Source organism: Bufo bufo, chromosome 1, assembly GCF_905171765.1.
Source record: "Bufo bufo chromosome 1, aBufBuf1.1, whole genome shotgun sequence".
NCBI classification, from domain to species: Eukaryota; Metazoa; Chordata; class Amphibia; order Anura; family Bufonidae; genus Bufo; species Bufo bufo.
This window is the reverse complement of record NC_053389.1, coordinates 67,021,764-67,036,206: the sequence shown is the minus strand read 5'-3', so window position 1 is coordinate 67,036,206 and position 14,443 is coordinate 67,021,764. Positions and strand designations below refer to the sequence as shown.

Sequence of the window (14,443 nt, the reverse complement as noted above, 5' to 3'; positions counted from 1 at the left end):
TATTGACAGACTAACTCAGGTATACATGCCTAGCTCTAATAAACTAGCAAATAAAAGAAAATATGACGGTTATCCTTTAAGGTTACAAATGACGTCTCCAATGTCGATTAGATTGGTAATCACTGCTATATGGTCAGGTTCTGTGTATGTAGCTCTACCAAATTTCTGCGCTATCCTCATAAAACTATGAATGGAGACGACCAACGTCGAATATAACAGTGGAAATCCCTTTATTACTGCTGTTTTTGTAATTGTACACCATATGTTATGAACCCATCACTTTTATAGAATACTACACACAGCATTATGTCATATTATAAATCAGTATGCAAACTGCACTGTCAAAGCATTTATGAAAATACATTTATTACAGGTTTTACAAAACATAATAAATTTAATTGCACGTATTAATAATATACAGTATGCAGACTAAAGGTACAGTAACCTGCACATAATATGGCAATATGCTGCAGCCTTTGTTGTATGTTTAGAAGATTACTTTTTATTATAGCAATTATTTCCTTCCCTGTGATGTACTATCCACTACTGAGGAGATGCTGGATCATTCCTTTCCAACTTACCTTGGTACCAGACCACTTTCAACCCCATTCTTCTATGTGCCGGACCTGGGCCGCATGTGCCATGAGGCGCCTCAGGCAATGGCTAAGCTGTCTCTGAGGGAGCAGCAGTTTATGGCAGGACATGGGAGCCTATTTACTCTCATAGGCCACAGGCCACTAGGACTGAAAACTATGATGCATTAAAACGACGCAATGCCAGACAACCTTAGAAAACTTTGCCTGTGTACCACACTAGACCTTGTTTCAGATCTCCAAACCACTTCTTCCTCAAAACTTTGTAGCCAAACTTCATATCACCTTTTTATTAAGGTGCTCATATGGTGTCCTGCTGCAGGAATCGAATGATCAGAAGTGAAGAACCTGACAATAAGTGTTCAATTTCCCTGCAGCACCACCGCAGGGGAGATGAAGTATTACACACTCCTTATTGAAATCAACCCACTGTCTATGTAATGCAGAAACATGTTGGGTCCTCCAGAGTGAGAGATGTTCTCTGCAGCTGTTCTCCATTTTCAAAATTCCCGAATTCAATATATGCCAGTAGGATCTAAATCTGACAGCCCATTTAATACGCATTTGCAATGAATATAAAGTGGAAATAGAAACATGAGATTTATTAAACTATCTACAAAACCTAGAAAAAAGCGATTTAATTTAGGACATTATGATACCACAGAATAATATTAATGATGATATATGACTGGAGTAAACTTCAATAACTTTCGTTCCTTGTTACATCATATAACCAATTTCCGATCTTATACTGTCTTCATTATGCCCACCATAAAACGTCCTTTATATACCTAGCGCTCGGCTTGAAGCTTTGAAGGCCACTTTCCTTAGAGAGCTGTCCGCTCTTGGATATTTCTTATTGTATTGCTGCTATGGCATTTTGAGTAAGAAAGTATTGTGCCATGATTCTGCTGAATGTTGCTATCGGTCCATCTTTTATAAATACCCCTCTCCCCGCAATATCTCCCTTTGATGACGTATAGTCTGTTATGTCACAGTGCAAGTGTGTCCTCCTCTTCCTCCACGCTACATGTAAGGTCACAGATTTCTCCCCATCTGTAAAAAGAATGTTAACGTTAAAGGCCAAATAGTCAATGGAAAGCACAATTCTACTCAGAAGTTAGAAATCCAAGTAGAAGATGGTCAATAGAATAGAAAGATCAGCAGCAAGTTAACACTTTAGTTCACTATGTAACTGCACGGACCAGGGGTGTCAGAAACAGGTCGGTCATGTGAAAGCAGAGTGGCGGTTGCTACACGGGACACTACTCAAAAGCAACTCTGCAAAAAGTCTAAATTAAGCATATCATTCAGTGCAGGAGTTGTATACACAAAGTATTTAAAGGGCTTGTCCAAGATTTTACAAGTGATGACCAATCCTCAGGCCATCAGCAGGGGTGAACCACTAATGAGGCGAGGTGAGGCGATTGCCTCAGGCAGTACCAGGTAGGGGCAAGAGCGGGGCAGCGAAAGGGGATACTATAATATACTGCTTCTGCAGTATAGTATTGGGAAGCACAGTGGGCACAGTATGTGGCGCTGTATTACCCAGTATGTTTTGTAGCTCTGTATGTAATGTTTTCCAAGTATGTCTTTAACAGTAGGGCTGGGGGAAAGGGTTGGGTTAAGAAATTGGCATTGGGGGGTTGGGGCGCCATTTCAGTTTTTGCCTCAGGCAGCAGAAAGGCTAGGTGCATGAATGGCCATCAGTATCTAATTGGCAGAGGTCTGATACCCCTCAGCCCCATGATCAGGTATGTCAAAGTAACTCTGGAGCCAGAACTATACAGCTCCCTCCATTGTGTAGTAGACGGAGCTTGTAACTGCACTGCTGTTCCCATTTACTTCAATGGGAATAGCACTGCAGTAACCATCTCCAACTTCTGGCACCATAGCTACTGCAGAACAAATAATGTGTGGGTTGCAGGATGTGGGACCCCCGACAGACATTGATGGTCTATCCTTACAATAGACCATCACTTGTAAAATCTTGGACAACCCCTTTAAGGGCTCTATACATGAAATAATACAATTTTTTATCAAGACTATTGGCAAAGTTTATTCATATTTTATTTTAGAGACACTGAGGCAATAAAAAAATCTGAGGTGCACAAATACTTAAATTTTTCACATTGAAATTCATGTCTGAGTGAACTTTTTAAGAATTTGTTACAAATCAATTTAGAGAGGGGGGGAATAGTAGGCTACTCTGGGTTTCTCGGCAATATATATGCATTATCAGGTGAGTACTCTTTCTCATTATGGAGAGCTCCTATTATTCGCAATACATAAACCACCTATGGGTTTCTGGGAAAGGTATTCAAATTAGCTATCCTAAGCCTATCTGATCAGTTGCAAGATGTGCTAATTTTCATATATTTTTCACAGAAACCCAAAGGAACGTTTCATAGCCGACGATAGTCATCATGTATATTAATTGGTCTCCATAACAGAAATAGTGTCCACACAGAGGTCCCCCCAAGGCCTCTCAACTGGAAAATCTGAATCTGTCTGCTTTGCTCTGATAAAGGGCTTTTGTCATGAAAGAGCTAGTTGCAGATATAAGGCAGGCTTAGGTATTTAAAAGGCTGACAAATGACTGGAAGGATATTCTCTAGTTGTGAAGCAGCTTTTTAAAATCCTTTTGAATAAATTACAAACGTATTTCATGTGCAGATGTCTTGGTCTGCAATTTATTTGAAAATATTTTGGGATTGTTAGAATTAAGAATGAGCAAATTCATGTCACAATTAATTTCAGATGGACCAGAGAGTCCCCCAAAGTAATATAAATTTTTTGTCTCTTTTTTTAAAAGTGTAATTTCTTACCTCCATTTTGGTGTATACCCATGACAGGATCTGAGGGACATATGTATACACTCCAGGTTTATTTGGCTGTCCACAACCAGTGCCCCAGCTCGTCACTCCTGCCAAGTACCAGCGATTATTGTCAAGACACACCAGTGGTCCTCCACTGTCTCCCTGAAAACAATTCACAGAACATAGATAATTATATACCCTGCACAAAATGACTATACATGTAGGTTATATAAACTTTCTATTATTGAGAATACACTATTCAGGCTAAACACACCAGGAACCAGTGCAGTCCAGTCCAAAAAAATGTGTGTTCATGATGGAGAACACCTTCTAATCTCCTGTCTGGTGGAAAAAGTCCAAAGTGAGTGTAGGCCACGCAAGTAATCTTAAAAAGGTATTTCTATCATAGATATTTATTATATATCCCCAGGGTATCATTAATGTCTGAGAGTTGAAGGTCCCACCTCTGGGAGCTGCATTAAATGGTAGTGGTGGGGAGAGAGATGGCAACCTGTGTGGTGGTGGTGGTGAGAGGGAGAAAGAGGAGAAAGATGGCGACCTGTTTGATGGTAGAGGGGAAGAAAGATGGTGACCTGTGTGATAAAGAGGGGAGGGAAATGGCGACCTATGTGGTTATGGAGGGTGAGAGATGGCAACCTGTGTGGTGGTGGTGAGGAGAGAGATAGCAACCTGTGTGGTTATGGTGGGAGGAGAAATATGGCGGCCTATATGGTGGTGGAGGAGGAGAGTGATGGCAACCTGTGTGGTGGTGGGGAGGACAGAGATAGCGACCTATGTGGTGATGGTGGGGGGAGAAATATGGCGACCTATATGGTGGTGGAGGGGTAGAGTGATGGCGACCTTTGTGGTGGTGGGGGCAGGAGCTGGTGACCTGTGTGGTTACGGGGGGTGAGAGATGGCGACCTGTGTGGTAGTGGGGAGGAAAAAAATGGTAGCCTGTGCGGTGGTGGGGGGGGAGAGGGATGGCGACCTGTGTAGTGCTGGGTTAAGAGAGATGACAACCTGTGTGGTGGTGGGGAAGAGAGAGGTGGCGATCTGTGCGGTAGTGGGGGGGGGGACAGGTGGCAACCTGGGGGAGGGAGATGGTGACCTGTATGGTAGCTGGGAGGAGAGAGACGGTGACCTGTGTGGTGGTGGGGAGGAGAGGGATGGTGATCTGTCTTGTGGGGGAGAGATGGCGACCTGTATGGTGGTGGGGAGGAGAAATGGTGACCTGTGTGGTGGTGGAAGAGAGAGAGTTGGCGACCTGTGTGATAGTAGGGGTAAGAGAGATGGCAAGCGGAAGAAAGAAATGTTGGGGAGCAGAAGAAAGAAGAGAGGCTTCCCTGACTCAGGAAGGTATGAAACATAGGGGAGAGGCTTGACGTTACATACATTGAGCAGGAGCTGGGAGAAGTGGGGACTGACAGGCAGGTGAGTGTCCCTATAACTTACATATAGGCTGTAGACTACGTATGTACTAAGGCACTTTATTAGCATATCATTATCAGCAGAATCCGTACACTGTAGCCATGTATGCAGTGAGCACTGTACTGGAAGGGGCACACATAGGTGCTCCTGCCTGCCCTCGCTCTACGCCGCTAAAGCCTGGCAAAGTACATCGGTGCAGGGTCTCTTGCTCCAATGTGCTATGCGGAGATTTGAACAGAGCAGGCACAGGCAGGAGCAGCGATGTGCATTCCTGTGCTCACTGCAGTAAATGTTGAAGAATACAGAATCCACACACTGCATTATATGGCTATAGTGTACAGATCCTGTAGTAAGTGTGGTCGTAAAAAAGCCCTATACAAAGAACTGAAGTTCCAGGGCCTGTTTTTAAGAGGTTATAATCACCTTAGCTGAACAATGAGGGAATTATCAGAAATCAGAAATGACCGTTTTGTTCCCGATAATTGTCTGTACATTGGCCCGTGTAAAATTTCTACACAGATTAACCTCCATAGATAAGTTTTTTGTGCTGTGATTTAAAAAAAATAATTTTTGGGACCCCAACTAGATTATTTGCCCAGGGACCTCCACCATCTGACCCAGCTAATGTTTATGGCCACCTTAAAGGGCTTGTGCCAAGTTCTAAAGTTATCCCCTATGTACAGGATAACCATCAGATTGGTGATGGTCTGACCCTGGAACCTCCACCAATCTCTAGAACTGTGGTCCCATTCCCCTAAATGAATGGATTGCCAGGACATGTATGAACGCTACTATTCCATTCATTCTCTGTGGGACTGGCAGACAGCTGAGTACAGAGCTCTACTATCCCTGGCAATCCCATGGAGATGAATGGAGTATCTGAGGTCATGAGCGAGCTGCCTTTCCATTTATTCAGGATAATGGAACCTCTGTTTTTGTGATTGGTGGGGATCCCAGCTGTTGGACCCCCACGTATGCATTATTCCATGGATAGGGAATAACTTTAGAACTTAGAAACTCTCTTTAAAGGTAATGTGTCATCAGTTTTGACTATGCTAAACTGGTGCCAGCACTAGGTAGGGCCCAGGGAGGACAATATAAGAATACTGTATTTTTGGGGGAGCTTTTCTTATGAGGAGTATTGTGAATATGAAGTTTTACTCTGCCAGATTCTACTGCTGAAAGTGCCTACGTGGCAGAGATTTAATGTGACATGTTCTATGCATCATAGCCCCTCCCCTCTGCTCGGAGTGACAGATGTACTGGTCTCCTGGTTGGATGCTACAGCTGTTAGAACAGGGGGGAGGGGCTAAGATGCAGCTCCATGCAGAGAGCAAATCACAGTGAAGCCCTGCCTCCTGGGCAATTGCTGAAGCAGAATCTGGCAGAATAAAACTTCATATTCGCACTACTCCTGATGAGAAAAAATCCACAAAAAATGTGTACATTATGTACTGTTCTCCCCTGCTCCTACCTAGTGCTATCACCAGCTTAGCATGGTCAAAACTGCTGATAGACTCCCTTTAAGTCTTTATATACCAGCTGGATCTCTTCAATGAAATCTAATACCCCCCTTCCTCTTGAAAAGACAATAAAAGATGTAAACTCCATGTATAAACATTTTTAGCTACATGTGGTCACGTCACATGCAGTACGCACCTGGCATGAATCCTTTCCTCCCCGAAGGTCACCAGCACACATCATTCTGGGAGTAATGGCTCCATTGTACACACTAGGACTGTTACAGACTGAAGTACTGATAAGGTTCACCTGTGTGTTCATCAGCACTGTGGATGTTTCCTCTGTAACAAAAAATACACAGACCATGTAACATATTATTACCGTCATAAGCTGTAATAGTCATACAGAGATTAGAGAGTGGACAGAAAAGTCCAGCATTCACATACGGTAAAATCAAGGCACTTATCGAGTCCTCATTAAAATCCAAACATACAAAAAAATGCTTACTGCTTACGTGTTCCAGACCTTCGTAAGGTCCCATAACGTCCTAACTCATAGCCATGAACTACGCAGAGGTGTAGCTAGGCTTTCCTGCACCCGGGCAAAGATCCAGTCCTGCGCCATAATTATTAATAATTCTGGCATATCATACCATCATACCCCAGCAGAGATTGTTATTAAAGAGCATCTGTCAGCAGTTTTGTCCCTATGACCCTGGCTGACCTGTTACATGTGCGCTTGGCAGCTGAAGGCATCTGTGTTGGTCCCATGTTCATATGTATCCGCATTGCTGAGAAATATGATGTTTTAATATATGCAAATGAGCCTCTAGGAGCAACGGGGGCGTTACCATTACACCTAGAGGCTCTGCTCTCTCTGCACTTTGATTGACAGGACCAGGTGTAATGACATTTTCATTGCCTGGCCCTGTTAGTCAAAGTGCAGAGGGCATGGCAGGGGTTGTAGTAATTCCAACAATCTCGGAACACAGTTTCAACAATACACAGTGTAAATCTTCCCCCAGATGGTTTTGTATGGGTATAGGCCAGGATTAGATTTAATTTACTCCTTTATTCCTCCTCTGCAGAATCTGAGGCTGATAATAATACTTTTGGTAAGATAGCTGTAATGCTGCTGTAGTGTACAGATTAAGGGCTCATGCACACAAAGGTATTTTATTTCCGTGTCCGTTCGGTTTATTTTGCGGACCGTATGCGGAACCATTCTCTTCAATGGGTCCACAAAAAAACAGAAGTCACTCCATGTGCATTCCGTTTCCGTATGTCCGTATTTCCGTTCCGCAAAAAAATAAAACATGTCCGCATTACGGACAAGGATAGGACTGTTCTATTAGGGGCCAGCTGTATCTTTTGCGGAATCCGTTTTTGCGGACTGCAAAGTACATACGGTCGTGTGCATGAGCCCTTAGGGAAATGATCGACCAGGTCGTGTCAAAGAACGGACGGTGTCTTAGCAGTATTCCCCTCACAGCAGTACTGTCTACAGCTTTTATTAGCAGTTTACCTTACTGACTCCATTTCTCAGCCGTTTCCAATTCTGGAATTTCCACTCCCTCTCTTTCTCTTAGCAGTATTTCAATGTAAAGATGGTTCTGTCTTTTTAGATCATGCAGAGATGACTGACTAGTCCCTGTAGCTGAAGGCCTAGTACTGAGGAGGATAGCACATGGACTTTGCCGCCTCCTTCCCTGCTAATACTTGTCCCTCAATTATACTGAGCTAATAGTCCACACCTCAGCTTCCCTGGGGTCTTTGCTAGAATTAGTTAACTCCGTCACTTCCATACATTACCATACTGGGGATACAAAGGATATAATGACTTAAGTGAACATAATAATTTGCAAGTACCCCTTGGTTTGGGGTACTGCAGATGCATCATACTTACTCGAAGAAGCTACAGTTTTACCAAAGCCACTGATCCAGCATGTGGAGCCAGGTTTAAAGTTCTGCTGGGCCATTGGAAGGCAGACCGGCTGAATAACAGCTGGAAGACAAACCGAGAGAATATCACAATGTATTTTATATAAAATATTTCTTCACATTGTTCATAAAAATGTTATGAAACAATAAGAGTATGTTTAAATAGTCAGCATTTTCACTGTAGATACTGAACACAATCTGTGGTGGAGATCCATCACTGAAACTGAGATTTGTGCCGCAGATTAGTTCCACTGAATTTCATAGAAGCTAATCCACGGCACGGTCATTTTTCTGCTTGGATCTTTTCCGTAGCATGCAAATGGAGCAACAAACATAAAATACATATTTTGATATGCTTATCGTTAGCTTGTATTGGAAAAAAAAAATCGACCACCATTGCTTTTATACAAACAAGTGCAATAAAAGTATAGTAATAGTGTTGAGCGAATCAAACTGCACAAACTGGAATTCAATCCGAATTTCAGGGAAAATTTGATTCTTCGCAAAACCGAATTTCCTTGCCCTTGGCAGTAACAAATAAATTTTCCCTGAATGGTGTTAAAAAAAATTAAAAATAAAAATATTTTATCCGTTTGAGCGCAAAGAGCGAGTCGCCACCATCTGGATTGACGATCCCGCACGAAATCCTGTGCGCTGTAACGTATGACGTCACTTCGCCGGCCGACGTGATGATGTCATCATGTGCCATGTGAGATTTTGCGCTGGATCTACAATCAAGACGGCGGCGGCCCTCTCTTTGCGAAAAAACAAACATCTAACAACCAGGGCGAATACTTTTACTATGCATTTATCACACAGAATGTAAAAGGCAGTAAGATATAAAATGGTATTAAAATACACTATATGCATGGCAAAAACGGCATGCATAGTTTTTCCTTTTGCAGCCACTAGGTGGCTCTATGTGATCTGGATACCCTTGCTTGTTGTTGCCCTACATGGCAGGAGCTAGTTGTGGTCTATAGAATATGTAATTAACCCAGAAATAGAACACCTTTCTATCAGTCGTAAAGCAATATTGTAAAAGCGTACGTACATTTACATTTAAAGGGGTTTTCTGGGACTTAAGTTGGGCTTAGACGCTCCGATGTACAGCTGATTGTTGGGAAGGAAGCGTTCCTTCTCGACAGTCATCTGCTCGTCAGTGAAGGAGACCGCTCCTTCACACTATAAGGACAAGGGATGGCTGTTGTGATCGCTGGTGCCCATACAGAGTCATTGTTTCTGGGCGGCAGATCGCTGTTTAGAAGGCACGATCTGCTGCCCAGAAACGATAATTGGTGTACCCACACGAACGACAGGATCACCCGATGAACGCGCGTTTCGCTCGTTCATCGGGTGATCGGTGGAACATTTAAACAGGCAGATTGTCGGAAGGAACATTCTTTCCCAATAATCTGCCTGATTATCAGGCAGTATAAATCCACCTTTAGATATTGAGGACCTTTCCTTAGTAGAGGTCATCAGTATCAGATAGGTGGAGGTCTGCCACCCTGCCAGGGGTGCCTAAGGCGAAAACTGAAATGGCACCCCTCCCTCCCCAATGCTAATTTCTTAACCTAACCCCTTCCCTTCAGCCCGTGGCCCTTCGGCGGCCCCTCTCTTGCCCCTACCTGGTGCTGCCTGAGGGCGATCACCTCACCTGGCCTCATTGGTGGTGCACCCCTGCTCTTGGCACACCCAACAATCACCTGTTTCAGACAGCTCCCGATGCAGGAAACTATAAAGTGGATGTAGCTGGAAGCTAACAGCGCCGTCCAATGTATAGTGGCCATTCTAGGGTATTGCAGCTCAGCTCCCATTCAAGTGGATAGTAATTGAGCTGCAGTACACAGGTGCTGAAAACTACACAGTGGACGGAGACTGGCTGCCTGAAACAGCTAATCGGTAGGGGGGCCAGGTGTCGGACCCCTACCTATCTGATACTGAAAACCTTTCTTGGGGATAGTTCATGACCTTTTCATGTGTTATTCCATAGCAGAGAAGTTTCCAAATGCAGGATTATCATTCATTAGACCTTGGACTATGCACTAAGCTGCCGTCCACATTCCCCTAGGAATAAAAACGGTGTCACAAGCATCTATGTTTTACCTGAGAAAGTTAATGGGGTACTTAATTTAATCAACGCCACATCAAAGTCATCTGTGTCTTCGTTATAATCCTCATGTCTAATAACGGCTGCTATAGACGATGTGCTGCGAGCCTGATCCAGATTGCTGGTGCCAGATACTACCCTCATCAAATTCAGGGGAATTGAGCTGTTGGGGACATAGGGAAAGATCATTCAATGAAGTTATTCCAAAACCTTAGAAGAAAAGCAACTTTTCAGTCCATATCGGAAAAATCCAAATACAGTATCAGTATCTGATCCGTGGGGGTCTCACACCTGGGAACCCCTCTGATTGGCTGGTTGAGAAGGCACTGGCACTCGCAGTAGCACTGCGGCCTTCTTGCAACATGATCTAGGACATATGACGTCACGTTCATTGGAGGTTTGAGTTCAGCCCATTGAAGTGAATGGGGCTGAGCCGCAATACCAAGCACAGGCGCTCTACAATGTACGGCGCTGTTCTTGGTGAGCTGAGAGAAGGCCATGCTGCTACTGTGAGCACCGGTGCTTTCTGAAACAGCTGATCGGTGGGGGTCCCAGGAGTCGGACCCCCACCAATCAGATACTGATGACATATATCCAGAGGATAGGTCATCAGTTAAAAAGTCTCAGAAAATCCATTCAACCTTTTTCTTCCTTGCATAGAACATTTTTCCTGACATAAAGCCCAGTGATACACCTGAGAGATCATCTACGTCTTCTTTTAAACCATGACCTGTTCCTGCTGTGACCAGATCCTGAGATGACTATTCCACAGATTTACAGTTCTTATGGTAAAGAGGACTGAGGCTGAACTTTTTGTCTTTTGTGAGGGTTTTACCTAGAATAGCTTTTCATCTTATTTTTTGAAGATGTCTCTTCTCGGAGACTACAAATAAATATGTGGTACGGACGTCCTTCCGGTAGGCTGTTCTGGCATAAAATGCCAAGAATCAGCTGGACAAAAACCAGCATGCAATGGTTTCTGTCTGGACGATTCTCAGCATATTTGACGGGTTGAGGCCGGATCTCCTTTGGACCCCATTATAGTTAATGGGGCCAGCGGACATTCCGGCAATGCCTGATGCGCACAGGAACCTTCTTTCCTAAATAACCAAGCCAGTTATCCATAGACATAGATCCTAGTAAATGGCTCCCAAAACTCACACGGTCCAAACGGATTGGTGTATGGGTATGCGTTAAGGGGAATATTTGACGGCGTTAACAGTACCTCAATATAAGGAAAGATTGATAAGGAGCAAGTGGGGATATCAAACAACCATGCATAGATTGGAGCCACAGAGGAACATCAGAAGAACATCAACAGCAGTAAAAAGAATGTCGTCAGCAGTGGTAGCAAATGTCTGGTCAGTTTAAGACTCTATAAAATGTTTGGTTGCTTACCTGGATGAGCTGCACTGTTGCTCCAATTTATGGATTGTTCTTTGATATCCCCACTTGCTCCTTATCAATCTCCTTATATTAAGGTACTGTTAACGCCGTCGAATATTCACCTTAACGAATACCCATAAACCAATCCGTTTGGACCATGTGAGTTTTGGGAGCCATTTACTAGGATCCAGCAGACGACGTCTCTTCCATTGATATCCAGAAATTTCCTGGAAGCACAACTGTCTATAGCCTTGCAGTTAACCGGGGATGTCCCCCTGCTTCTGATAGGATTAAGACTATTTGTTTGACTTATTGTATAACTTTGATTCTGTATATCACATCACGCCTTTACATTATTATTTATTGATTGTGTATCTATATATGTATTGTTCTCTGAAGAAGGCAAACGGCCGAAAACGTTCAGTAATCTTAAACTGGATACACGGAGTACGGGAGTTTAATTTTCTACCATTGCTACTCGGCCTAGGAACGGTCTCCAGCTACCTGCAAAATTACTCAATTGGAGCGTCACCTAACCTTTGAATAAGCCCCATTCAAGGCATCGTACTGAGCCAGCCAGAACCCTACTCCATACTGACGAGGGGCAGCTGTCTGCAGATGGCTATCCGGCTTGGCTATATTCCCAAGACTAGCAAGATGGTTCTCTTCCTTGGGAGATATTTCTTTGCATATTAATTTATTCATTATATCCATATTATGGTCAGAAGTCCTCGTCTGACCGTGGGTCTTATGACCTGAACTGAATGATGTTTATGATTGTAAAAGGATTCATCAAAACCAGCTGAACTCTACTTACGTGGAGAAACAGTGAGATGCCGTCAGCACCCAATAATTGTTAATAATTGTCCCTCCACATATGTGTTCATATTGACTTGAAGTGCGAACTTGCAAGCTGATTTGCCAGGGCCAGTCACCAGACGTGGCCTCTGTACCACCGATAATCCTGCTCCTCTTATCCTGCCCACAGTCTGTAAAGTAAATAATTCAACACCAAGTGAATAAATGATATAAACCTTCTAAGAATAAAGAATCAATGAACAGTCTACCAGTAAGTCTTCTGCCTCATAACCCTCCTTATACAAATACAAATAAATGCCTTTATGTTTCTATTTTAGTCAAATGTAACATAATATAGATTATCTTAACCTAAATTGAATTTGCTTAAAGTACTATAATAATGACCAGGCCTGAAAAGGTCTTCTGGGAGTACAATATTGATGGCAAATCCTCAGCATAGGACATCAATATCTGATTATTGAGGACCCAGCTCCCAGCACCTCTACTGATCAGCTGTTTGAAGAGGCCATGGTGTTCCGGTGAGCGCTGTCGCCTCCTCGCGGTATACCAAGCACAACGCCGCACGTCGTATAGTGGCCATGCATGGTATTGCAGCTCAACCCCATTCACTTCAATAGGACTCAGCTGCGCCTAGACCATGGGCGCTCATGGGCACACTGTGACCCCTTCAAACAGTTGATCGGCGAGGGTGCCAGGAGTCAGATATTGATGACCTGTTCTGTGGATAGGCCATCAATATTAAACTCCTAGAAAACACTTTAAATAAGGAGGTCCCACCTGTGACCCACCTCCTCCCACTTACGCCTAACCCTTTTTTTTTTTTTTTTTAAATTTGTGCAAATTTTTGGCACACCTTTCATAAAAATTTTTGATTTTTGTAAGACAGAAAACAGTATTAAGTGGATACATTCTCCTCATAGTGTTTTTGGACTTTGTAAAGGTGTTTGATGCTGTCCCTCATAGACACCTAATGGCTAAAATACAATTGATAGGCTTAGAAGGTATAGTTTGTAACTGGATTGAAAACTGGGTGAAGGACCATGTCCAGAGAGTTGTGGTCAATGATTCCTATTCTAAATGATCTGTGGTTATAAGTGGTGTAGCCCAAGGTTCACCACACCATGCCCAATATTCTACTCCTGGAAAACCCCTTGAACAACATGTGCACCAGGACCAGAAATGTGCACCGGCTCCCTTGCTGGCATAGATTTCTTTTTCTAGCTCATGGACTTTTTGATGACAAAAAGTCCATGCCAGTCTTAATACATTTCCCCCTTTTATCCAAGTCCGTCCCACTGTCCAGACTTTATACCATCAATACGCCTATCAATAGGGTAAAGATTTGTAAGCTTAATTAATGTATCTAGCTAATGGTACCACTTACCTGAGCATCGCACAGATAGATACTGTCCGCTCGTACAAGTTTCACTGTGATAAAAGAAAGGATAGATACAAAAATAAGTACACGCCATTGGGTTAATTCTATGGGGATCAACCTAGGAGCTATTGTATATAAGTTGAAAATTAAATGCAGCTCATACCTGTCCAGACCTCCCTGTATGGTATCAGAAGTTCCCGAGGTGTGAAGCCCTACATTGGAAGGATTGTCATTCAAGGTCACCTGCTCTGTGGTCGGACCTCTAATGAGAATCAAAGAATATGATAATGTATAATACACTAATATAAGATAACCGTCTTATGAAATATACCTTAGAAAGTGTAGCTACACAACAAACATATTGAAAATAGGGTTTCCAAGACTATTATATTGATGATTTATCCTCTGGATAGATCATCAGTTTCTAATCGGTGGGGGTCCATGCCGATGCCTTCTGAAGCAGCTGATCGGCAGGGGTCTCGGGTGTCGGAAACCCTCTAATC

The 14,443-nt window shown here is 43.2% G+C and overlaps 1 protein-coding gene across 1 annotated transcript in view; it reads right to left on the bottom strand.

Moving 5' to 3' along the window:
• Positions 1 to 213: 213 nt before the first annotated feature.
• TMPRSS13 (transmembrane serine protease 13) overlaps positions 214 to 14,443 on the bottom strand; it is a 48,215-nt gene continuing 33,985 nt past the window's right edge. The window contains exons 6-13 of the mRNA XM_040425781.1: positions 14,104 to 14,202; positions 13,947 to 13,990; positions 12,561 to 12,732; positions 10,354 to 10,520; positions 8,210 to 8,308; positions 6,503 to 6,645; positions 3,422 to 3,574; positions 214 to 1,649 (exon numbers count right to left, since the gene is read on the bottom strand). Coding sequence (XP_040281715.1) covers positions 1,632 to 1,649; positions 3,422 to 3,574; positions 6,503 to 6,645; positions 8,210 to 8,308; positions 10,354 to 10,520; positions 12,561 to 12,732; positions 13,947 to 13,990; positions 14,104 to 14,202 — 895 coding nt within the window. The 3' untranslated portion in view covers positions 214 to 1,631. The remainder of the gene's footprint in view (positions 1,650 to 3,421; positions 3,575 to 6,502; positions 6,646 to 8,209; positions 8,309 to 10,353; positions 10,521 to 12,560; positions 12,733 to 13,946; positions 13,991 to 14,103; positions 14,203 to 14,443) is intronic.